The following is a 25354-nucleotide window of genomic DNA, read 5'->3' on the forward strand; positions in this document are numbered from 1 at the left end:
ACAAATATTAGACCATTTTGCTTGGCATCCAAGGCCAGCTCTGACTGAGGCCCTGACAACACTGCTTGGGCCAGCAATGTGAGGAAAGCAATAGGCATAGCTTATTTCTGTCATAACCTTCCAGACCAGCATAGTCCCCAGCCTTTTTTGATCAGGAAAATGGGAGGGGAGAAAGCTTAAAAGCCACCTTGCACCACAATTGTGATCTGAATTGGGTTACTACATGTCCAGTAAATAATTTATTTTTAACGCTGGATGCTCTACACACAAAACTCACAGTGCACTGTGGAGTTATGGCCTCAGGGAAGCTTTTTATCCAGTCTGTGAAACTTATAGAAATCAGAACAAGACAGAAAGTTTGGCTGCATTCAATTCATGTTTGCTTCATCCAGATTGCTCTGCCATCTCCCACAAATAATTCAGACTGGCTGGAATCAGGGATGTCCAAGGATTTCAAGACAGCCGACAGGTTGCTTAGTCAACTTTTGGGGCAATACCTGGAGGGAAAAATAGGATGCCCTGTGAGTCCACATGGCTAAATTGGCATGCAGATGGGCATGGAACAGTTTTCTCACAGTCACTGCAAAGAGTCCAAACATGAGAGACACCAAGCCAAAACCCTTTTTGTGGCATACACACACTCTGTTTGTGTGTGTGTGTGTGTGTGTGTGTGTGTGTGTGTGTGTGTGTCCCTGACCTGGATGGCCAATGCTAGCCTGATGTCATCTCAGAAGCTAAGCAGGGTTAGTCATTGAATGGGAGACCCCCAAGGAAGTCCAGTGTTGCTACACAGAGCCAGGCAATGGCAAACCACAACTACTCATCTCTTGCCTTGAAAACCCTTCAGGATTGCTGGACAGCACTTTCCAAGAATGTGTCTGTAGTGTATTGCGTTAGTACACTATCACGTTATTGCATTATTACACCATGTTGTATCACAAGCACCGCGCAGCCATGCAGGATAAAACCGTAAAAATCCCCAGTCCCCAGGCAACTCTGCGCAGCACGCGAAAGGCTCCGCCTATGACTATCAGTGGCGGGAAGTTTGACTGGACAGGATTGGACTGGCCAGCCTGGGAGGTTGTTCCGGGTTATGTATATAAGCGGGACCCGGCCCGCGTGTTCTCTCTCTTGTGATGTGCCTCAATTAAAGCATGTTGCCCTATCATCGTCTCCAGTCTTGGTACATTACAGTGTGTGTGTGTGTTCCTGTCATCCTACTGGTTTCTACTCATATGATTCTAATGGTTGTGTTGTTTTCTGTGTTCTATGGTTGTATTTTATGGTTCTTTTATTGCTTTTATATGTTAACCTAATGCCTCCTTATGGGGATGGAAGGTGGCATGAGATAGCCCTATCTTGTCAGGTCTCAGAAACTAAGCAGGGTCAGTACCTGCAAGAGAGACCACCTAGGAAAACTCTGAAGAGGGAGGCAATGGTAAACCACCTCTGCTTCTCTCACTTGCCTTGAAAGCCTCTTTGCTGAGGTTGCCATAAGTCTGTTGTGACTCGACGGCACTTTACACGCACATGATGTTTCCTTTGGCTGACGTGTGCCAGGATATAAACCTCACTCAATCTATCAATCATGAGCAGATTCCCCTGATTCATCACAGAGTGAGCTCCCTGCAAAGATGCTTTCCTTCCAACATTTTCTGCAGGATATGTTCATCAGACAATGGAATGGAGTACAGTGAGCAGTGCTACTTACAGCTGGTAGGCAGTGATTTAGAATGCAAAGTGGTACAAAGAATCCAATGGCAAAATAGTGAAATTAACAAATTGAAAGAACATTTGGTCTGGATATCATTTGCATGGGAAACCAATAAAACAGTCAGAATGGGAGAATGAGGTAATAAAAGTCTGTTAATTACTCTATTGTACCTCATTCCATTGTCTGATGATGTTTGCATGCATAAGAAAGCTTACATTCTGAATAAAACTTTGTTGGTCATAAAGGTGCTACTGGACTCTTACTTTGTTCCACTGCTTCAGACCAACACGGCTGCCCTCCAGATCTATCTTTGGAGTTCAGTTATGTAGAAAAGTTTGATTGCATAACTGAACTTCAGGTTCCTGAAAGGTAATTGGCTTTATCCTGAGAACAATACAAAACTGAAAGATTTCCAGGCCAAGATAAATACCCCCAAAAAAGGGTGTTAAGATTTGGCACTGGTTACTTCCTGGAAAATGTTTTGTGTTCTGTGATTGTGTCATTGAATGTCACAGAGCCCAGAAGCCCAATTGTGCAAGGAAGGGAAAACCTTGATGTCACCCTATCACTCAGGGCCACCTTGTTTGACAGTCCCTTACCCAAGTCATCACAAAGAAGCCACATCCTGTCTGTCTCAGGGTTGCTGGTAAGGGGACACCAGAACTTCCCATCTATGCGCCCAGATGTGGTGCAGCTGTGGTAAGTCTTGCCACGGAAGACAAAGGGGAAGGCACAGTCTGATTCTGGTTGGGAAAGAAGGGCAAGGAAGGAAGCAGGTTAACCGCTTTCACACAGCATTTCCTCTTAGCACTCAGTCATTGGAAACAAAATCAATCCTTGCAGGAACTGCACAGGGCTAAGCTTATGATGAACTACCTCAATATCAAGTCATTGTGAGCCAGCATTTGGGTCAGAGGAGACACGTCTTCAGCAAGGTCTGTGCATGCAAGCCAAGCATAGGGTTGCCAACTGCAGGTTGGGAAATTCCTGGAGATAATTTGGGGGTAGAGCCTGGGGGGGTGACTTAGGGAGTGGAGGGACCTCTGCAGCCTATAATGCCACAGAGCCCACCCACCAAAGCAGCCATTTTCACCAGGGGAACTGATCTCTGTCATCTGAAGATCAATTGTAATTCTGAGAGCTCTCCAGACCCCGCCCTCCCCCCCCCCCGGAGGTTAAGTAAATAAAACAAAAAAAGTGAACCAATAACTATGAAATGCTTAAAACTGTATTAACATGTAAGTACAATCAATCAATAACTCATTCAGATTTCATAAGCCATATGTAATAATAAAGTCAACATCCCAAAAGGGTGAGTCCAATATAAATCCAATAATGAGTCCAATGGTCAACCGATGACATCAATTACAAAGCGCTTTGTGCCATAAAAAAGTTTCTTCTTCTAGCGTAAGGCTACACAGTTTTTACATCCATTGAAACATGACCATGGGCGTTTTCGCACTTACCTTAAGCCGGAGCGACGTCCCTCTTCACCGCGCAGCGTCTGCACGGTTTTCGCACTAATTGCTGCGGAGCACCTGGAAGAGCCGCAAAGTCCCGCGGCTTTTGCGGCACAAATGTAAACCGGTTTTTGGCGGTTTACATTTGCGCCGCAAAAGCCGCGGGACTTTGCGGCTCTTCCAGGTGCTCCGCAGCAATTAGTGCGAAAACCGTGCAGACGCTGCGCGGTGAAGAGGGACGTCGCTCCGGCTTAAGGTAAGTGTGAAAATGCCCCATGTAAATTTTCATAAAGTGGACAGTAGACAAATTAGAGACAACCCAGTTCCGCCTGACAGAGCCTCCCAGCCTTTGATTCTGTTTCCTTTACAACTTCATCAAAGCCAAAACAGAATGTTACCCTATGTGTCCATTTTCCTACCTAAATTCCAAACAGCTATTCAAAATTCTTACAAGCCACCTTGAGCTGGACTCTGACTAGGCGGCATAGAAATATTCTAAATCCGGGATCCTCAACATGCTGATAGTGAGCCCCATGCCTTTTCTGGTGCCTGTCAAGTGTCTTTAGAAACTGGGTGGGGCCACCCCAGTTGCCTTTCCAGATAACAACTTGTTTGGTGAGTTTGCTAATATATATTCTGTTTTAGAAGACAGTTTAGGGTAGGCTATTGCAGAAAGCACATGACTATGCCATTCAGTCTGTGGAGAAGAAGGGAGAACATGGTTATAGGATGGGGGAGACTTGTCTTAGCAGTAGTATGTGCGAAAAGGATCTAGGGGTCTTAGTGGATAATACGCTGAACGAAGTCAACAATGTGATGCAGTGGCTAAAAAGGCAAATTTTTATGTGGTTGTTGTTGGCCTGCGTTGTGCTGTGTATTGGTCATGGAACGTAATAAAGCAAACTGAAACTGAAAAAGGCAAATGCAATTTTGGGCTGTATCAACAGAAGCATAGTGTCCAGATCACGTGAAGTGATGGTATCCCTTTACTCTGCTCTGGTAAGACCTCACCTGGAGTATTGTGTTCAGTTTTGGGCACCACATTATAAGAAGGATATAGACAAACTGGAACAGGTCCAGAGGAGGGTGACGGAAGATGGTGAGGGGTCTGGAGACCAAGTCCTATGAGGAGAGGTTGAAGGAGCTGGGGATGTTTAGCCTGGGGAGGAGGCAGATGAGAGGTGATATGATCACCATCTTCAAGTACTTGAATGGCTGTCATATAGAGGATGGTGTGGAATTATTTTCTGTGGCCCCGGAAGGTAGGACCAGAACCAATGGGTTGAAATTAAATCAAAAGGGTTTCCGGCTCAACATTAGGAAGAACTTCCTGACCGTTAAAGTGATTCCTCAGTGGAACAGGCTTCTTCGGGAGGTGGTGGGCTCTCCTTCCTTGGAGGTTTTTAAACAGAGGCTAGATGGCCATCTGACAGCAAGGAGGATCCTGTGAATTTAGGGGAAGGTGTTTGTGAGTTTCCTGCATTGTGCAGGGGGTTGGACTAGATGACCCTGGAGATCCCTTACAACTCTATGATTCTATGAACTCAATGAATGATTGTTGGCGTGAGAGACAGCACTGCAAAAAACACATGTTTTCCTCTATGATACATTGAAAACACAGATTGTGTCCAGTTCCCTGGTTCCCACCTGCACCTCCAACGTGCTCACCATTGCATAATCTCCACTTGAAACTGGTGGCGTAGTTTGGAGTAGTGGAACACCATGCTTTCCCATCAGTGCGGTCCACTGGGATGCAGCTTTGGTAAGATTTCTCCTTGTAGATGAAAGGAAAGACACAGCCAGTTTCTGGATGAAAACCAAACAAAATGTGAGAAGAAGGGGGAAATGCAACCAAAACGCTTTTAAATGTGCTGTGATGCTTTCCTGTCATTCAGGGAATGGACTGAATTCTTGGAATTCACCCCTGAACTAATTTCCCAGAATTTCTGATAGTGCCACATTACATACTACAATAGGCTAGCAGCCATGCTTCTCCCTCTCTAATAGCCATTCAGAATGAGGGCAGGAAGGAAAAATGGGAGAAGCCATGGCTCAGTAGTGTGGAAGGCCCCAAGTTCACTCCCTGGCATCTCCAGTTAATTAAGTTGGCAGTAAGTGATGTGAAAGGATGCCTGAGATCCTGGAGAGCTGTTGCTAGTCTAAGTAGACAATGCTGACAGACCAAGGGTAAGGCATTCAGTGTAAGGTAACTTCATGTGATCCTTCCTGTCCTTGTTTTGAATTGACATTGTAATCACCTAGAGAAATGTCTGTCACTACACTGGCATCCATATTTCCTGACTGGCTACAAAAAAGATATAAAGAAGGCAAATAAAGAAACTGGTGCCACAATGAACAGCTGTAGAGCAGGGCAAATTTCAGGGACTATTCCAGGCCCTGGAAGAGCTCCCATTTGCACCAAAAATGCTCAGATGTGAACAGGGGTCATTTTGTAGAAAAAGAGGTGCCGGAGCTTATTAGCACAACTCATTTGCATATTCCACACACCCCTGACATCACCGGAAGGTGTACTAAATTATATCAGCTCAGCAGCTACCTTAAAATGCTTCTTGAATTATAATTGTCATAATAAAACCTTACTCCCACCCCATCATACCTTTTAAATAACTTTCTCCTATGTGGCCATAGTGGCATGATGAAGATTTCCACTTGTCTGCTTTATTATCTTTTGGTTATTTCCCTTTTTTTTTGGTGCGGAAAAATATTCGAAAGTTTGTTAAATCTAAGAGTTCAGCAAAATTCTCACAGGAGGTTTGAACAATGGAGTCCAGAAGCAAGTATGAAGGGGGGGGGGGCGTGAAAGAAAGCACCATAAAATTTAGAGTTTCTGCAACTCCACTCGCCTGGATGTGATCTTTAGCTCCTTTACTAATCCTTGCTTGGCCTATGAAAATCAATTTGCCATAGCAATGTCATCGGCCTGCCTCACCTTAGATCTCCCTTTGTGCTGATGCCACACAAGGCAAAGTCTGGCATTCCATATTATTTAACAATCAAGATAGCATTACGACTAATGATTATTCATATAATGATACTACAATGATGACAATACAGAAAGCCATCTGTCATGATAAGAGACTCAAATCCTCCAGGACAAGAAATAATGAAACCAACCCAAAGGTCGCTCTTGTTGTGTCTCAGAAATTATGAAAGCCAAAGGTCACCAAGGCATCCATCACTGTGGGTCATATCCTTTTCATCATTCTCTGCCACTACTCAGTCATGGCCATCAGGCTTTATTCTGCTCCTAAAAGAGCGGCCATGCTGCCCATTGCAGCATTTTATGGAGGAAAAGTGCTTTACATTCAGTTAGTCAGAGGTCTGTAGCAAGACAGTGACCAAGGGAAAGAAGGCATGGCATCAGACTTCCTTAAAATACAAAGGAGACATCATGCCAGAGAGACTTTAAGGGTCTGACTCAGCATAAAGCAACTTCATGTGTTCAACCATGAGTTCTCTTCCGTTGATCTCTTACTTGTGACAGTGCAAAAAGTCCATTGCTTGTCTATATCGTAGTTGGAGGTGGTGGAACACCAGAGCTTCCCATCTATCTGTCCATCATCCATGCAGCTGCTGTAGTTCAGGCCATTGTAGATGAAGGGGAAGACACAAGAAGGACCTTCCTGGCTTTTATCTGGACCTGGATTTTTAAAAAATGGAATAGGAAACGAGCATTCTAAAGAGCAAGGAGATCCCCACACCCAGGGATCCTATCCCTTTCTTCTTCTTCAGTCCTATCCATTTTACAGAAGTAATTACAGACTTGATCATTTATTTAGAACATTTATTCTAGTATGCCACCTCTTCAGAGATCTGCTTGCAAAACAAGGCAGAAACATAAAAACATGAAAACAAACCATTAAAAAAAACAGCCCATAAAAACTCAGAGCATAAAACAGCATATGCTAATTCATGCATGCGTGTTCTGCTTTATGGACTGAACTAGCTCCTAATCTTCAGGACTGGTTACTTAAAGTAAAGGAAACATAATCTGGTGAAGCTGACTGCTTACCAAAAAAATAAAGACAGTTTAGCCTTCTCATGGAATAGAATGATTCAAATTATGGAATTGTTAATTGATAAGTAGACTTACCTGTAATGTTTTGGGCCTTTCTTAAGATAGACTCTTTTCTGTGTTTTGAGGTTAGATAATTGATGTACTGTATTGTAATGTACTATATGCTAGACTTATGTTGTTGTTTTATGTATATTTTATATGTTATATGTGTTCTAATTTTTAGTATTGCTAATTATTTTTTTTTCTAATAGAACATGATGGTTCCCATAGGCATACATATTTCTTGATAGCTGGGTGAATGGGCTGGAATGAGATCTGCAATTTCTATAACGCAATCCTAAAAACACTTTCCTGGCACAAAGTCCCATTGAATAAACTTGAGTAGGATTTTGAGTAGGCCTGCTTAGGAGGGTATTTAGTGAACTAATCAGTTTGATTAATCAATTAAAAATATTGGTCTGCTTCAAAGGAGCCCCTCCTTTGTCACTGGCCTTGAAAACCCTATGCAGTTGCCATAGGTTGGCTGTGACTTGTCAGCACTTTACACACATACAAAATGTAAGCTGATGAGGAAACCAAAGTCAACCCAGTGTTTGTGGGCATTAAAAACATTTAATGATGTGAGTATGAAAGGTAGGCTATTCTCCTTTTCCAACTGGATAAAGCTCAAAATACATTAAAAACATTAAAGTAATAATACATATAACTGGATGCCTTTAAAAGACTCATAATGATTCATTAATGATTTGGAACTGGAGTAAGCAGTGAAGTGGCTAAGTTCCCAGATGATGCTATGTAGTTCAGGGTGGTGAGAATCTGGGAGAACTGTGAGGTGCCGCAGAGGGATCTGTCAAGAGCTGACATCTTCAGTAAGTTATCTACTAGGGATGGGTATGAACTGGCTCACAAACTAAAATGTATGACAAATTTTGGCTGATTTGTGGTTTGCAGACTGAAGTTTGTGGCAGGTCAATTGGCACAACTTTCCACAAACTTTCAAGCAGTTTGTGGAGGTCTGGTCCAGTGAGTGAAGTGATACAGTTCCAGACAGACATCTTAGGAGTCCTGTTTTTGCCCAATGTAGTGGTTAAGGGGAGAAGATGGGGGGGGGGGAGTTCCAGAAAATGCTCACCCCACCTTTTGCCTGGCCACACTGCATGGATTTGCTATCAACATAAGAACAGGGACATGCCAATGTCATTGAGGAGAGCTTCATTTGCACCTGGTGACATTGAGACATGGCCAAATCTTTTTGGATGCTTGACTGAAGGCTTTTTATTTTTTTAGAGCTATGCTATGAAGATGCTTGTGAAATGGATGCTTTTTTGGGATGGGAGAGGTTGAGGCTGGGCACTGTAGTGGCTGAAGAGGGGGCACATTAAAACAGTCTCACTCCATCTGAAGTCCTCTTGAATAATCACTGAAAGAAAATATCCCACTCACAAGGCATGAGGTTTTGGGTGCAATATCTCTTTCCCCAAATGTGGCTCAACCTTGCACTGAAAATTCTAAAGAAAGGATTGCAATGGGTAGAGACTGTCAGACAGGCAAGAGCTTGACATCCCTGCAACATAATCTCCTCGCAGATGGACTCGCTTTGTCTAACCTACCATAAATCAACTAAATAAAATTAAAACCAGCTAAATAAATAAACCCCATCTGTTGCCCTCGTCTTACCTGTGGCATTACAATAAACCCATTTCTTATCCACGTCGTAAGTACTGGTGGTGGCACACCAGAGTTTCCCATCACTCATGCCCTCAGTGGTACACGTGTCATAGGACTTGCCCTTGTAGATGAAAGGGAAGGAGCAAGGTGGACTTTCTACATCTGGATCTGGCCCTGAATTTGGAAAAAAAGAATGGGCAGAAGGATTTGTGGACTGCACAGACCAGTACTGGGACCCTTTTTTATTCTACACCATGACAGCAACACCACAGACAACTTCCCAGGAAAGAAACACGTATGGACTGCCCAGACATTTTCCCTCCAATTGGTGCTTTAGGAGAAATAGAAGATAGAGATTAAAGGGACTGTGCTAAAGGCTTCATGGCAAAGATGGGTTCTGAAAAACAATCTGAAAGAATTAAGAGAAGTAGCATTGCACAGGTGCTCTGGAAAAAGTGCCAGCAAAGGTGACAGAGTAGATGATGGTAGTTCCACCAACTTTTATCAATGCAGTTCCCTACTTTAACCCAAAATATTTTCTCTGATACCAAATCCTGAATTTTCCAGGGGTTGGTGGGCAGGGTCATCATTCTATCTCCTCTCCTTGAACACATATGAAACTGCCTTCTATTGAGTCATATCCTCGATCTATCATTGTTAGTATCAGCTACTCTGACAGCTGTTCCCAGGGTTTCAAGAAGAGTTCTTTCATGTCACTTATGACATGATAAACAGGAGACACTGGGACTGACCCAAAGAACTTCTGCATGGAAAGCAAATGCTCTATCACCAAGCCACAGTCTCCCCTTTCTCCATCATTACCTGAGACTTCACAAAACTTCCACTTCTTGTCAGCATCATAATTACTAGTAGTGGCACACCAGAATGTCCCATCACTCCATCCATCTGTGGTGCAGCTCTGATAAGACTTGCCCTTGTAAATGAATGGGAAGACACAAGGTGTACTTTCCAGACTCTCATCAGGCCCTAGAAATAAATAAATAAATAAATAAATAAATAAATAAATAAATAAATAAATAAATAAATAAATAAATAAATAAATAAATAAATAAATAAATAAATAAATAAAGTGCTTGCAAAGGAAGCAAAAATCAGGCAGGAAATTTTGGGGGGAACATGCAGCAGGACTCCTGTCAGAAAGACTTAGACCAATTCCCCACTAGGCTTGTTCTGGCATCGGAGCTCTTTTTCCCCTGATGCTTCTGTCCAGTTTCACACAAGCTGCCATGCTGCAGTGACTTGGCCTGTCTCTTTCTCATGGCAAGCAAGAGCCTCTGAAAACAAGCTTCTGTTTGCCACAGGAAAGAGGCAGGCTAAGGTGCAGCCACAGGGCAGATTGTGCAAAATTGGATGAAAGCATTGGGGGGGGGGGGGCAGGGAAGAGCTCCAACACCGTAACAAGCCTAGTGGGGAATCGGTCTTAATTCTTCCCCTCTGGATATTACATGGAAAAGAAAGCAGCTTCTCTCCTCATTCAAATAACCTCTAGTAGAATACATCATGTGATGTGATATCACCGCATGCAATGTTTCCTGCTCCCTATCTCAGTTAATTGGCTAATGGGGACAGGGAAACAGTGTGTGCCAACATCACTAGAAACTGTTCCAGCTTGCACAGCTTGTAAGATGGGAGAGGGCTGCCGCTCTGCTTGGATTGATTACTGTTACCAGTGACAGTACTAACATCTCCGAGGACCACCAGCAGTTATTGTGAAATGCTGAAAAAACTCTTTGAAAACTTGCCTGTTTTATATTGAAGTATAGCACCACAGTGTTTTATGTTTCACGTTTTGTAATGTTTGTGTCTATAATGCTGCACTTGTTTTTAGATGCCACTTGGCCTGCTGCTACCCTGAGGGCGTTAGCCATTCGCAGTGAGGGCGGGATATAAATATGATGAAATAGACAGACAGATGATGATTAGATAGATTAGACAGATGATGGAGGATGATGATGGAGGATGGATAGATAGATAGATGACAGATAGATAGAGATGATCATAGAAAAAGGAGAGAAAGAAGCAAGAATTAATGGAATCTTGTTCCACTTTGAAGTTCACAGGGCTCAAATGTTCAGACTTAACTTTTGCAAAAGGAGTACCTGGATTGTTCTATCAAGAAGACCAATAGTTACAGTGTGTGGGTAGGGTTTCCATCTTCGAGATGAAGCCTAGAGATCTCATGGTATTATAATTGTCTCCAGACAATAGAGATCAGTTTCCTTGGAGAAAATGACTGCTATGGAGGGCCAACATCTGCTGTGGAGGGGAAGTCCCATGCCTCCCCAAACCCTACCGTCCCCAAGCTCCTCCCACAGAATCTCCAGGTATCTCCCAACCTAGAGCTGGCAACCCTAGCTAGGGAGAAAAACTTTAACCCTTTCTTTCCTTACCATTTCCTTGTTGGAAAAAGCCATTGCTGAGCTGCTTTTATCCCAGCTGGGGAAATAAATTAAAAGTATATAAAATCTTTCCCCAGCCTAAGTATGGCATTTTCCAAGGGAACCCTTTCTGAGCCCTTCTTCTCCTTGATAATGCAGAATCTGAGGCTTCATCTGAAGAACTGGAAATGGTTATGTAAAATAAACATGGAAGAAAAGGTAACATGTAGCATTACTGTGTTATTATACACATGGTGGAGAGGAAACAGTTAAGGGCAAAACCAAATTGAGAAGGATGCTGACTTTTTTTTAAAAAAATCCTATCCACATTTCCTATCACATATTAGGAGATGGTCTAATTCTCAAAATGTGCTCTGGAGGATTTTTTTTTTTTTTCAAAATAAACTGGTTTTTAAATGAACTGACTAAAAATATTTTCTTAAATACAATTAATTGAAATATTCAATCTAAAAAAGGGCATTTTATATTAAATGTTTTATACCTTTTGTGGTTTGGTCTTGGTATACTTTTCCAGTGTCTAGTGTGGCCACTCTTCCTGTTGTCCAATCAAAAAGCCCAAGTTCAGTTTTGCTGCTCCCTTTCGCAAAAGGAGATGGTATGTTTTTAATAATGATCCTTGAGGAAGATTTTTGAAAACAAATTGGGGATTTCTAAACATACTTATGGCTAATATTACTTCAATAATATCCACAGAAGTGTTTAATAAGTAAAAAGGAATTTGATATTAACATTTCTTACCTTTTGTGGTTTTACCTTGGTCTACTTTTCCAGTATCTAGGGTGGCTCCTCTTCCAGTCACTGATTCAAAAATCCCTAGTTTGGTTTTGGTTCCCCCTAGTGTAAAAGAGGATAACCTGATTTTAATAACGACCCACAAAACACTTTGGGAACTTTTTACAACATACTTCTGTCTAACACTATTTTAAGAAAGTTCTCAGAATTATTTAATAAATCAAAACAAATTTAATATTCATTTTTCATACCTAGTATACCTGGACATTGGACAACTTCTCCAGCATGGGTTAGTGTAGACCCTCTTTCTGACAGCACTTGGAAAATCCATTTTTCAAATTTGCTTCTCCCTTGTGAAGAAAAAATAGTGTCTGAGTTTAATAATGTCCTTTGAGGAAGATTTTCAAAACACAGTGGGGATTTCTTCAACATGCTTTTGACTAAATTATTTTAATAAAAAAATGAAGACATAAAAGGGTATTTGATATTAATTTTTTCAAACCTTGTGTTGCTTGACCATGGTCTACTTTTCTATTGGTTAATGCAGCCCCTCTTTCAGTAGTCAATTTGAAAATTCCTGTTTCAATTTCGCTTTTCACTTGAGAAAAAAGATAATTGTGATTTTAACAGTGTCCCTTGAGGGAAGATTTTCAAAACACAATGGGAATTTCACACCATACTTCTGACTACAGTTATTTTTAATAAATATTATTAGTAAAATATGTAATACATAAAAATGAACTGAATTTTTTTTTTACCTTGTGTTACTTGACCTTGGTCTACCTTTTCGGTGTCTAGCATGGCTGTTCTTTCTGTTGTCATTCCAAGACCTCCTGTTTCAATTTTGCTACTCCCTTACATAAAAGGAGATATGATTTTAATAATAATCCATTTCATTTGGTCCTCAGGAGTCTACATTGACAAAGAGGAATGGCTATTATTGATTACTAAGCTTTCTCCTGCTCGTCCCATTCTTCCTACCTGAGGGCTCACAGTATGTCCACTTCAAGCCTACATCATAGTTATCGGTGAGAGAGCACCAAAGCTTCTTGTTGGAAATCCCATCAGTTGTGCATGAGGAGTAGAAAGTGCCATTGTAGAGGAATGGAAAGACACAAGGCCCCTTGGGATTTGCATCTAGTCCTGGGTAAAGGAAGGGGAGGAAGAGACAGACTATTCCTCAGAAAATATTGGTTCAATAAGTATGGTAAACAAAGTACCTCAGTGGATAGAAAGCTGGGCTTGGATTTCAATGCATATTTCATCTCAGTCACTTCACAAGGTCATTATGCAAACATCTGGCCCTGTTCCATGCCAAGTTTGCTCTGTACATGTGCCTAGTCAGTCACAAATGCCAACTGTGGTTTGGCATGCCAGCTGACCAGAACTTAGGGTTGCCAATCCCCAGGTGGGGGCAGGGGATCCCCCAGTTTGGAGACCCTCCCCCCGCTTCAGGGTCATCAGAAAGCGGGGGGAGGGGAGGGAAATGTCTGCTGGGAACTCTATTATTCCCTATGGAGATTTATTTCCATAGAAAATCATGGAGAATTGATCCGCGGGTATCTGGGACTCTGGGGAGGCTGTTTTTTGGGGTAAATGAACCAAATTTACAGTATAGTATCTAGTGCCTCTCCCCAAAATACCCCCAAGTTTCAAAAAAATTGGACCAGGGGGTCCAATTCTATGAGCCCCAAGAGAAGGTGCCCCTATCCTTCATTATTTCCTATGGAAGGAAGGCATTGAAAAGGTGTGCCATCCCTTTAAATGTGATGGCTAGAACTCCCTTTGGAGTTCAATGATGCTTGTCACAGCCTTGATTTTGGCTCCACCCCTAATGTCTCCTGGCTCCACCCCCAAAGTCCCCAGATATTTCTTGAATTGGCCTTGGCAACCCTACCAGAACTTGTGAATTGCTTCCATTGAAACATGAAGCAGCTAAAGCCCTAGAAAGCTCTGTCTATGTATTTGATCTGAACATTCACACATGATCAAAGTTGAAGTCATCAGATGATGGGCATGCACATGAGCAGGATGTCAGTCCATCTCCTACAACCTGGGAAACAATGTTTAGTTAGAGTGCCAGACGTGAACCTGGGAGACCCAGGTTTGAATAACTACTGTTTTATGGAAACTCACTGGTTGGCCTTGGGCCAGGGACAATCTCTCAGCATAATCTAACTCACAGGCCGTTTTCCCACTCACGTTTTACTGGCGCCACGACCATCCTGACGCCGGCGAATCTGCCTGGATTTCGCATCAGAAGCTCCGGCGCTCCCAGAAGCGCCGGCTACTTCCGTCGCTAAGCCAGCGCAAACGGAAATCGCAAAGATGCAGGAAAACGTTTGCGCTGGCTTAGCGACGGAAAGCGCCGGCGCTTCTGGGAGCGCCGGCGCTTCTGTTGCGAAATCCAGGCAGATTCGCCGGCGTCAGGAGGGTCGTGGCGCCAGTAAAACGTGAGTGGGAAAACGGCCACAGAGTTCTTGTTGTGAGAATAAAATGGAGGAGGAGGAGAACTAAGTAAACTGATTTGAGTCCTCACAAGGGGGAAATGTGAGATATAATAGGGTTGTCAGGTCTGTGTTGGAAAATACCTGGAGACTTTGGGAGTGGAGCCAGAAGAGGGGAGGGTTTGGGGAGGGGAGGGGCCTCAGCATGGTACAATGCCACAGAGTCCATCCTTCAAAGCAGCAATTTTCTCCAGGGGAGCTGACCTCTGTCAGCTGGAGATCAGCTGTAAAAGCAAGAGCTCTCCAGGCCCCACCTGGAGGCTGAAAACCTGAGATACAAATAAATAAAACAAAAGCTGTGGTAGGTTCTAGATTGCAACTGGAAGTGCAGGAAATATCCATGGAAAGTTGCATTTCCCTGGTCCAGGAGTAATGGGCTTGCTGACTTGTAATATAAAATTTCATTCCTCATAATACTAATTTTTAGCACAATTCTGGCACCCTTATCTTAAAAGTCTGATTCCCCTTGTAATTAAAAACAAGACATGTTTCAAGTTGACATCTCACTAGGGGTCCTGCACAGTTGGCATCTACCTCATTAGACAGCTGGGATCAGTAGTCGTTTTTGGCATAATATCGGAAACCTTCAGTTTCATTTCAGTGCATTTTCTTCCTCCAAAGGGAGCTATTTCCAGTAGTTTTGCCCAGCCCTGGAAATTCCCACTATTTAAAGAAGTGGAATGCAGGCAACAGTGGTTCTCAATCCTGAAGAGACATTCCCCCACTACCAACACTTGGACCCTGTCTTTATAACCCATTTTAGGGAACCAGTCCCCCCCCCCCATCTCCATTTTTCTTACTGGTGTCAGCACAGTAGCTCCACTGAGATTCTAGATCAAAGTTGCTTGTGGTAGAACACCAGAATCTTCCATTTTCTCGGTCCTCGTCTGTGCAGGTGTAGAATATCCGGTTCTTGTACACGAAAGGAAAAATACAGGGCTTGCCATCAGAGTTGCCTCCATATTCTGAAAATGTGAAAGGAGAAAATAAGTGAACAAATGATCACTAAGCAGTAAGGTTGTCCACTATGGGTTGGAAAATTCCAGGAGATTTGAGGGTGGAGCCTTGGAAGGGTGTGATGCCATAGAGTTCACCCTCCAAAGCCGCCATTTTAAACAAGAGAGCTAATCTTTCTAGTTTGGACATCAGTTGGAATTCTGGGGGATTTCTGGGCCCCACCTGAAAAATGTATTTGTTTCTTTATTAAATTTTATTTTTAGAGCACCCTCCCCCATGGAACAGTGCTTAGGGTGGTGTACATCAAGAAGTCTAACATTATTATAACAAAAATTAAAATCATAAAACTTTACAGCAATGATTTGTTCAGGAACTGATACTGGTGAAATTAATGTTAGGCCAGCCCTCCCCCCTCTGCCATTTTCCATTAAGGTGATAGAGATTGAGGAACAAGGACCATAGAGGCAATGCCTCTGTGGTCCTTGTTCCTCCATCTCTTATCAACTTCAGTTGCTCCAAAAGGTCTTGCTTTGTCAAACAATTTCATTGCTACCCCCTGTGCTCAGAACTCCTTACTAGACAACATGTCCATCTCTCTGTCTCTCTTTCTGCTTGCCTGCCTCTTTCTCTCCTCAAGATCTATTTTTTTCTATTAAGCCTTTGGCTCTGATGAAGGAACCTAGACAAGAGTCAGCAGCTTTATAAGGCTAGATGGGATTCTGTTGCCTATTTCCCTTGATTCACGAGTAATGGGCCTTCATTAGCTTCTTTTGGCAAGTCACCATCATATAAGCATTCCACATGTGCTCAGTAACATCGACACACTTGCCACATGGCTTAGCCCATACATATTAATAGACAGTACAGCAATGGCACACCAGTCCAGGCTGTTGATCACTGGCATGCTTAATTCTACATATGAATTGGTCAGTCAACCTTATGTCTACCTATTTATTACATTTTTATCCTACCCTTCAGGGAAGCATAGATGGTTCTCCTCCATTCTATCTTCACAACAGTCCAGTCAAGTAGATTAAGCAGAGAAAGAGAGACAGTCTGGCCCAAGGTGCTCCAATGAGTTTCACTGTTGAGTAGAGATTTGAACCTAGGCCTCTACAAGACTAGTCCAACATTCTAACCCCTGACCTATCACCTGACCCTTACATCACACTGTTTTTTGTGTTTATGTGTGGATAGACATAAAACATCTACACAGGCAAGTGCCAGTATACAGAACATGAAGACACATCAGTTGGCCAACTCTGAGGACATTATTCCTCACATTCACATCAAGAAAAATGTTTGTAACATACGCAGATACATCTGCTAGTCTAAGATTGCATTTATAGCTCTTTTGAAAGACTGCTTGCTTGCAGAAGGAGCAAAGAATAGCAAATATCTAGTCACGCTAGCGCTGGATGAAATGGGCCAGATATAGTGCTGCAGCGACAGGCTAACACATTCTTCAGGGAGACATGATTCATTGCCTGGAAGTGGTTTTCTGGCACAGTTCTGCATTTCTAACCTTGAACAGAACAGTGTTTCCACTTGCTATCCTTATCAAAATTGTCAGTTGTGGCACACCACAGTTTCTCATCGATAGTTCCGTCCATGGTGCATGACAAGTAGCGTTTCCCATCAAAAATAAAGGGAAAGACACAAGCTGTGGTATCTGAAAAGAGATGAGGAAATCAACAAAAGTTAATCTAAGATCCAGCAGCTGGAAAAGTAGATGGGATTCTGCCAATCAGGTATTTGGTGGTTCTCAAGGGGATCTGTTTCTCTATGACTGCTTCCACAGAGACACTTTAGTCCAACCCAACTCCAAAACTGCAGTGGGAGCATCGATACAATCCATATAATACTGACCACCTCCCCACCCTCTTATCTAACACTGCTCTGACACATCAGAGTCAAAACTGGTTAGGCCACCTGTGGATGTGAAGATGCAGATTTTGGAGCCTCTCTGCTCACTTTAAATACCAGTTTCACTCTTTATTCTCTCCTATCCACGATTCCTACTCCCCAGATTCAAATAAAAATTATCAATAGCAGGTATATCTATAGAATCAGGTGGGTAGCCATGTTGGTCTGAAGCAGCAGAACAAAATTTGAGTCCAGTGGCACCTTTAAATTTTGTTGGTCTTAAAGGTGCCACTGGGCTCAAGGTATATTTATATAACAGTACAGCAGTATACTTACTACATTTAAAAAAATTTTAAAAGGGAGAGAGAGGAGCCCTCTGGCAGTGTGAGAGGGGAGAATGGTAAATATGATGTACTGAGGAGGGAAAACAAGAGAATCACCTTGTAGGAACTTTCTGTTGACTCTACAAATGCCTCTGTATTTCCAGTACAATGAAATTAACAAGATCGGAAGTGTGGTGGAATAAATTGCAAAAGAATAGCACTTATGGCAATAAATAAAATCTAATGTATTTTGAAGAGTCTAACATTTGTTCTATACAAATATAGCATGTTCTTATAACCTTATACATAGTGATTATTCTTTATTAAACTTCTTCCAATGGCAACATACAGGATTTCCCATCCTCCATTTTATCCTCAAACAACCCTGCAAAGTACCATAGGTTAGATTAGGATTAAATTAGGGATTATTGATTTCTATTCTGCCTTTCTCCCCAGTGGGGTCCTAAAACAGATTACTCACTCTCCTTTCCCCATTTTCACCCTGTGAGGTAGATTAGGCTGAGGGTGTGTGACTGGCCTAAGGTCCATAGCAGAACGGAGATCTGAACCTGGATCTGCCAGATCATAGTCCAACACTTTAACCACTACACCACACAGGCTCAATTCAGTTCGGTTAGATTAGAATTACATTAGGGGCACCAAATACAGGACCCCTTGCTTCCTTGCCCAGCACTGCTGAATCAAGGATTTGGATGCTCAGCACCTGATGACAGAATGTACTCTTCTATGGAACATGGCTGGTTTCCTCCTTCACAATTGCTAATGTCAATTTGCCCCACCAAACTTTACTCAGAGCTGGATCTGACTTTCCTCAGTGCTACAACTCTTGCCAACCTTTAAGCTTCCATTTCTGATATTAATTCTCATCTGCCCCAAGGCAGGATAGACATGTTTTGGTAAATAAATAGATAAAATCGGTGTTACCGTTGCCAGCTGTGAGGCAAGGGAGGAGACAGCACCCGAGTATAAGGAAGGCCTGGAAGGTGAACATCTCTCCTCAGCAGAATGGCAAATCTGTGAAAAGATGCCTGGTGCCCCACACTATATAACCAACATTTGGCCTCTCCCTTTATTACCTATGCCAACCAAAAGGGGCATTTCTACCTCCCAAAGGAAAAACAGCCCAAAAAAAATGTCTTCTCTCCCTCTCCTCTCCTGCCAAGTTGCTCTGGCTCCCTGCCACGTGCTCCAGATCCTGCCAGGTCACCACAGACTGATGACTGTGGGTGAAATAATGGGATGGAAGGTGATCCCACCATTCACATAAAGGCTACCACAAGTCACTCTCTAGCTAGGTCCCAGTTCAGCCTTCTATTATGAACCATGAACAAACAGGAAATGAACAAAGGATCAATAAAAGGATGTACTTCTTCACTCAATGAGATTCTGGGATTCACCACCATTGAATGTAGTGATGGCCCCCTCAGTTTAGAGGACTGGACAGATTAATGGAGAAGTGCAGGGCTTTTTTTGTAGAAAAAGCATAGCAGGAACTCATTTGCATTTTAGACCACACACCCCGACATCACCAGTGATTCACCGCCATTGGATGTAGTGATAACCCCCCAACTCAGGGGACTGAACAGATTCACAGAGAAGTCCAGGGCTTTTTTTGTAGAAAAAGCCCAGAAGGAACTCATTTGCTTATTAAGCCACACCCCCTGATGCCAAGCCATCCAGAACTGTGTTCCTGTGCGTTCCTGCTCAAAAAAAGCCCTGGAGAAGTCCATTAGAGGCTACTAGCCAAGTGACACCTTCACATCCATTGGCAGTAAAATTGTGACTGCTCATGCTCTGAGGCAACATCAGGGGAAGACCTTGGCTTCTGTGCCCTCTTTAGTGGCTCACCAGGGCAACTGATTGGCCATTGTGTAAAACAGGATGTTGGACTAGACAGACCACTGGTCTGATCCACCAGAGCTCCTCTTATGGGCTTGAGGAATTAAAGGCTGAAAAGTCATATAATGTCGTTTTCTTCCTAGACAGAGATTATTGTAACAGGCATCAAGTGCTCTCTGCAAATATATCCCACTATCCTTTTTGTTCCAATATCTTTCAGCCAGAATGTACTAAATTGCTATATTTTATTTGATTTTATTAATATCTGTCCTTTCCCACAAGCAGGCTCAAGGCAGTTTACAAGGTCACATAGGTATTGTTGTTATTGTTGATTGTTTATATTCTGCCCATTCCCCCATGGGAGCTCAGGGTGGAGTACATCAAAGTAGATTACATCAATATAAATTAAAAGACAATCACAATAAAATTACAATAAAAACACAATAAAATCAGTTCCAATAACCGGTTAATAGTACAGCTGGTTGGTATTGTGACAAAAACAATATAAAGTTCAAGCAGTTGAGGATTTAAAGTTTAAACAATTAAAATTTAAACACAGAATGCTTGCAAGCGTGTAAAGGCTTATTCAGTTTACATCCACTCTCAGCAACAACAGCAACCACCATGGCCTCCAGCTAGACCAGCTCCACCCCCCAAGTCCCCAGGTATTTTCTGAGTTGGACCTGGCAACCTTAAGCACCACAGCAGGTATAATGCCATACAGCAGGGATGGTCAACGGTAGCTCTCCAGATGTTTTTTTGCCTACAACGCCCATCAGCCCCAGCCAGCATGGGCAATGGCTGGGGCTGATGGGAGTTGTAGGCAAAAAACATCTGGAGAGCTACCGTTGGCCACCCCTGCCACAACTTCCAATATGCAGTGAACTGGGACAGGAAAACAGCCCTGGGGAAGAGACCTGCCCTAGGCCTGCTCTCACCCCAAGGGGGAGGGAAATGCAGCCTGCCTACCCTGCCCTAGCTCTATCCCTTCACAAGAAGAAGGAAGGAAGAGGGGTCTGCCTGCTGAGCCAACTACCTCATTCCATGGCTTGGGAGGGGAGCAGCCCCTGTGTGGGCTTCAGGTGGGCTGGTGAAATTTTGAGATGGCTGCTGTTTTACTTGTGAAAGGTTTTCAGTACTTAATCTTTCATTTGTGATAAGTTAACAAGAAGTGAAAGAAATATTTAGAAAATTAAATTTTAGTTCATTATATTTTAATCATGCATACTACGGAGCTGTTGGCCCTGTACCTATTTATCATTCTTGTTTTCTGCTTGTGATGCTTGTGATTGTGCTAATCTGGATTATGGTCAGGATTCCCATTTGCCTGTTTATGGTGGAAGGAAAGGTCCCCTGTGCAAGCACCAGTCGTTTCCGATTCTGGGATGATGTTGCTTTCACAACGTTTTCACTACAGACCTTTTTTTATGGGGTGGTTTGCCATTGCCTTCCCCAGCCATCTACACTCCCCACCCCCCACCCCACAGTATGCTGGGTCCTCATTTTACCGACCTCAGAAGGATGGAAGGCTGAATCAACCTTGAGCCGGCTACCTGAAAACCCAGCTTCCACTGGGGATTGCAGCCCTTGCCTGCCAGTGCTCAGCTGATTGTCTGGTAGAGACTGGGGCTCAAGGTGGAATTATTTTTTTTAAAAAAAGTCCTCCTCTACTTAGTTTTGACCATAGAGTTCCTGTCAATTTCTAGAGCTACTCAAAAGTGGCAAAGGTAGCACTAACAATCTTACTATAGATGTTCTGGCAATTGCTACCACGTCACACTACTGACTCATGTTCAGTGTAAGGTCTACTAGAACCCCTAGATCCTTTTCACATATACTACTGCCAAGGCAAGTCTCCCCCATCCTATTATGCATTTAATTTTTCTTACCTCAATACAGAACTTTACATTTATCCTCGTTGAAATTCATTTTATTTGTTTTAGCTCTGTTTCTAAGCCTGTTTCAAAATCATCTTGTATCCCGACTTGGTCTTCTACCATATTTGCTACCCGTCCTTCCAATACTATACAGACAATATTCCAGTGGATACAGAGAATGTTCCAGAACAGTTTGACTGACATGCCAGGTTAGAGGAAATGGATTATAGTTACTTTTATTGAAATCCACAAGAGTAAGGTGAGGGGAGTCAATACATTCCAACTTCACTGGTTTATTGGTCAGAAAACAAAAAAGGGAGTAAAAGGAGGAGTATTTCTTGCTTGTTGAAGCCAAGCTGCTTGATGTACCAGAAACTAATACATCACCTCTTCAGAAACTGTACAGAATATTTTTTTTAAAAGGCAGGCCCCTACATACCATGCCACAAGCCAGCCAGATCCCCATTCAGCAGATGAAAGTGACAAATGGAGATTCAGAATTCAATCTCCCTCTCCCCCACCCCTTATTTTTCTACGCAAGAACTGCTATTGTTCCCTATGCTTACCGCAGGCTGTGGAATGCTGTACAGCAGCACACCCCAAATCCATCTTCCAATGCCACAACCAACTTGAGAACTGTGGGCCTCTCCAAATAATGTGGATGTTTTGGGAAAACTAATCATAAATACCTCATAAATAAAAACATACAATGGAACTTACAAAGTAGCCGGTACAAAATTTAAAAATAAAGCCAGCTTTTCTTCTTTCATCCTCCTAGTTAATTTGTGGGGCATAATACCATGACAATGGAAACGTTTCTGATGTTTCTAAACCTCTGTGCAGATATTGGCATCACAGGCTTTCTGTTATGCCTGGGACTCGGGACAGCGCAAATACCCTTAACTTTGCAACCAGGCAACAGCTTAGAATGGGCAACATCCCACAAACAGATATTTGGACAAGATGTCTTCTGCCCATATCATAATTGCTGGCACCTATTCCGTCCTTCCCTTCCCCTGAGTCTCTTGAGTATCTGTTCTTGGTTATATTGAACGGTTTGAGCTTTCACCCCTCCCAAACTTGTCAAAACTGCGGTGGTGGATAGTCTACTAACCCTCCTCTGCTTATGGTTCCTGGTTCATGTTGTCTATTGGAAAATACTATATGCTTAGTGGAACTAAAGGCCATATCCATGCCCTTCCCATGACTTGTGGCATATTACAGTAGGATTCAAGCTTGTGCTGGATTCCAGACCTGAAGTCTGAAAGATTCCAAGCCAGAATTCATCCTGCATACAATAGTAAAGGAAATTGCATACTAACCATCAGGACTTTTTTTGTAGAAAAAGCCCAGCAGGAACTCATTTGCATATTAGGCCACACCCCCTGTCACCAAACTAGCTGGAACTGCATTTCTGCTCAAAAAAATCCCTGGTAACAATAATAATAATAATAATAATAATTTTATTCTTATACCCCGCCCTCCCCCGCCAAAGGCGGGCTCAGGGCGGCTCACAAACATGGAATCCCATGATTCAGTAAAACAATACAAACAATCTCAGTACAATCAATGACAAATAAATTATATAAAATAGATAAAATATATAAAATAGATGCTAAAATACTGAAGTCGTAATATCCACAAGATGGCTAGGTGGCCGCATGTCAAGTTAATCAGGTTCTGTTTCAAAGGCAAGCTGGAAAAGAAATGTTTTGCAAGCCCTGCGGAATTGATTCAGGTCCCGCAGGGCTCGTATCATCTCTGGAAGGTGGTTCCACCAACGCGGGGCCATTATAGAGAAGGCTTGCTCCCTAGTAGCCTTCAACCTAGCTTCTCTTGGCCCAGGGACTGTTAGAACGTTCTGAGAGCTAGATCTCAGTGCTCTCTGGGGAACATATGGGGAGAGGCGGTCCCTTAGGTAGGCAGGTCCTCGGCCATATAGGGCTTTAAAGGTGATAACCAGCACTTTATAGCGAACACGGTACACAACCGGCAGCCAATGCAGATCCCGCAGCCCAGGCCGCACGTGTTCCCACCGTGGTAGTCCCTCTAGCAGCCTGGCCGCCGCGTTCTGGACTACCTGGAGTTTCCGCGTTCGATATAAGGGCAGCCCCATGTAGAGGGCATTGCAGTAGTCTAGTCTCAAAGTGACCGTTGCGTGGATCACAGTTGCTAGGTCGCTGCGCTCCAAGAAGGGAGCCAACTGCCTCGCCCTCTTAAGATGGAAGAAGGCGGTTCTAGCAGTGGCAGCTATCTGGGCCTCCATTGATAAAGAGGATTCCAGTAGCACTCCCAGGCTCTTGACTTTGCACACTGGTATCAGTGGTGCACCGTCAAAAGCCGGTAAGGTAATCTCCCCTTCCGGTCCACCGCGGCCCACGCAAAGGACCTCAGTCTTCGCCGGATTCAACTTCAGCCCGCTCAGCCTGAGCCAGTCAGCCACGGCTTGTAATGCCCGGTCCAGATTTATAGGGACATCACCAGCCCGGCCATCCATCAATAGATAGAGTTGGGTGTCATCTGCATATTGATGACAACCCAACCCATACCTCCGTACGATCTGGGCAAGGGGGCGCATAAAGATGTTAAACAACATCGGGGAGAGAACTGCTCCCTGGGGCACGCCACAATGAAGTGGGTGCCTCTGAGACAGCCCCCCCCCCAATTGCCACCCTTTGTCCCCGACCTTCAAGAAAGGAGGAGAGCCACTGCAAGGCTAGCCCCCGAATTCCTGCGTCGGCGAGGCGGCGGGTCAGCAGCCGATGGTCGACCATATCGAACGCAGCCGATAGGTCTAGCAGCAGCAGTACTGCCGAACCGCCTCGATCCAGTTGTCGTCGGAGGTCATCCATGAGGGCGACCAGGACTGTTTCTGTCCCATGGCCCGGGCGAAAGCCGGACTGGCATGGGTCTAAGACGGAGGCGTCCTCCAAAAAATCTTGTAACTGCAGTACCACAGCCCTCTCAATAATTTTGCCCAGAAAGGGCAAATTTGAGACCGGTCGGTAGTGTGCCAATTCGGCCGGGTCTGATGACGGTTTTTTCAAGAGAGGGCGGACCAATGCCTCTTTCAGGGGTGTTGGAAAAACACCCTCTGAAAGAGATCGATTTATAATATCCCGTATAGGATATCTTAGTTCCTCCTGGCAGGCCTTGATTAGCCAGGAGGGGCATGGGTCCAAATCACAAGTTGTGGATCGTGCAGTGCCAAGCCATTTGATGACCAGCAAAGAAAACTGTCAGCCTCTCCTAACTTTGGGTTAGCCTGAAGTAGCTTTTCTCTCTCAATCTCATCTTATTGCCCTCCTTACTGCAGCTCTGGTCCCACATGGCTTTTGTTTATTCATATCCCATGATCTGTAGCATCGCTTTTTTGAGTGGTCAAAGTGAACCATTCCTTCCTGTTTCACCAGCAGACAAGCCGGTTGGGTGCAACACTTGGTCTCTGCATGAGTCACTTTGCACTGGCCTCACTCTGCATTGCATCTTCTCATCTTTGTGGTCCAAGGGCAACCAGACTTGCCTTACTCCTAAGACCTTGTCCTCTAACTTGACAGGTGGTGGATCTGACAACACATGACATCAAGTGTTCACGTGCACTTCTGGACACCTCAGTTCCACATGTTACAAAACATATGCAGTGTGGGGATTTGCATATGCTTGACCTCTTTGTTCCCATGGGGCAGGTGTACCTGTACCTGTACAGGTGTACCTTAGTGTACCTGTAGAAAGTCCTACTCTCACATCTATGAAGTGATTCATGATTGCTTGACAGCTGTATGCAATTGTTCTCTTGAGGCTTTTAACAGTGGAAGGTATCTGGAAGCAAGCAAGTCTGCCCAGCCTGTTGGCACTGGTTTTAATTTCAAAAATTCCTGGACATAACAAATTCCTTGTGTATTGCTGGACTCCTGATTCTTATATGTGATGC

At 43.5% G+C, this 25354-nt stretch overlaps 1 protein-coding gene across 1 annotated transcript; it reads right to left on the minus strand.

The window, feature by feature from the left end:
* Positions 1-248: 248 nt before the first annotated feature.
* Positions 249-25185, minus strand: LOC132583604 (fibronectin-like). Its single transcript, XM_060255226.1, has 10 exons — positions 25122-25185; positions 17023-17169; positions 15341-15505; positions 13015-13176; positions 9704-9868; positions 8891-9055; positions 6671-6835; positions 4843-4980; positions 2314-2457; positions 249-497 (listed from the first exon to the last, which is right to left on the minus strand). Exons 1-10 carry the CDS (start codon positions 25183-25185, stop codon positions 475-477), a joined length of 1338 nt encoding a protein of 445 aa, XP_060111209.1. The 3' UTR covers positions 249-474.
* Between the last annotated feature and the right edge of the window lie 169 nt (positions 25186-25354).

This window comes from Heteronotia binoei, chromosome 15, assembly GCF_032191835.1.
Source record: "Heteronotia binoei isolate CCM8104 ecotype False Entrance Well chromosome 15, APGP_CSIRO_Hbin_v1, whole genome shotgun sequence".
Lineage (NCBI taxonomy): Eukaryota > Metazoa > Chordata > Lepidosauria > Squamata > Gekkonidae > Heteronotia > Heteronotia binoei.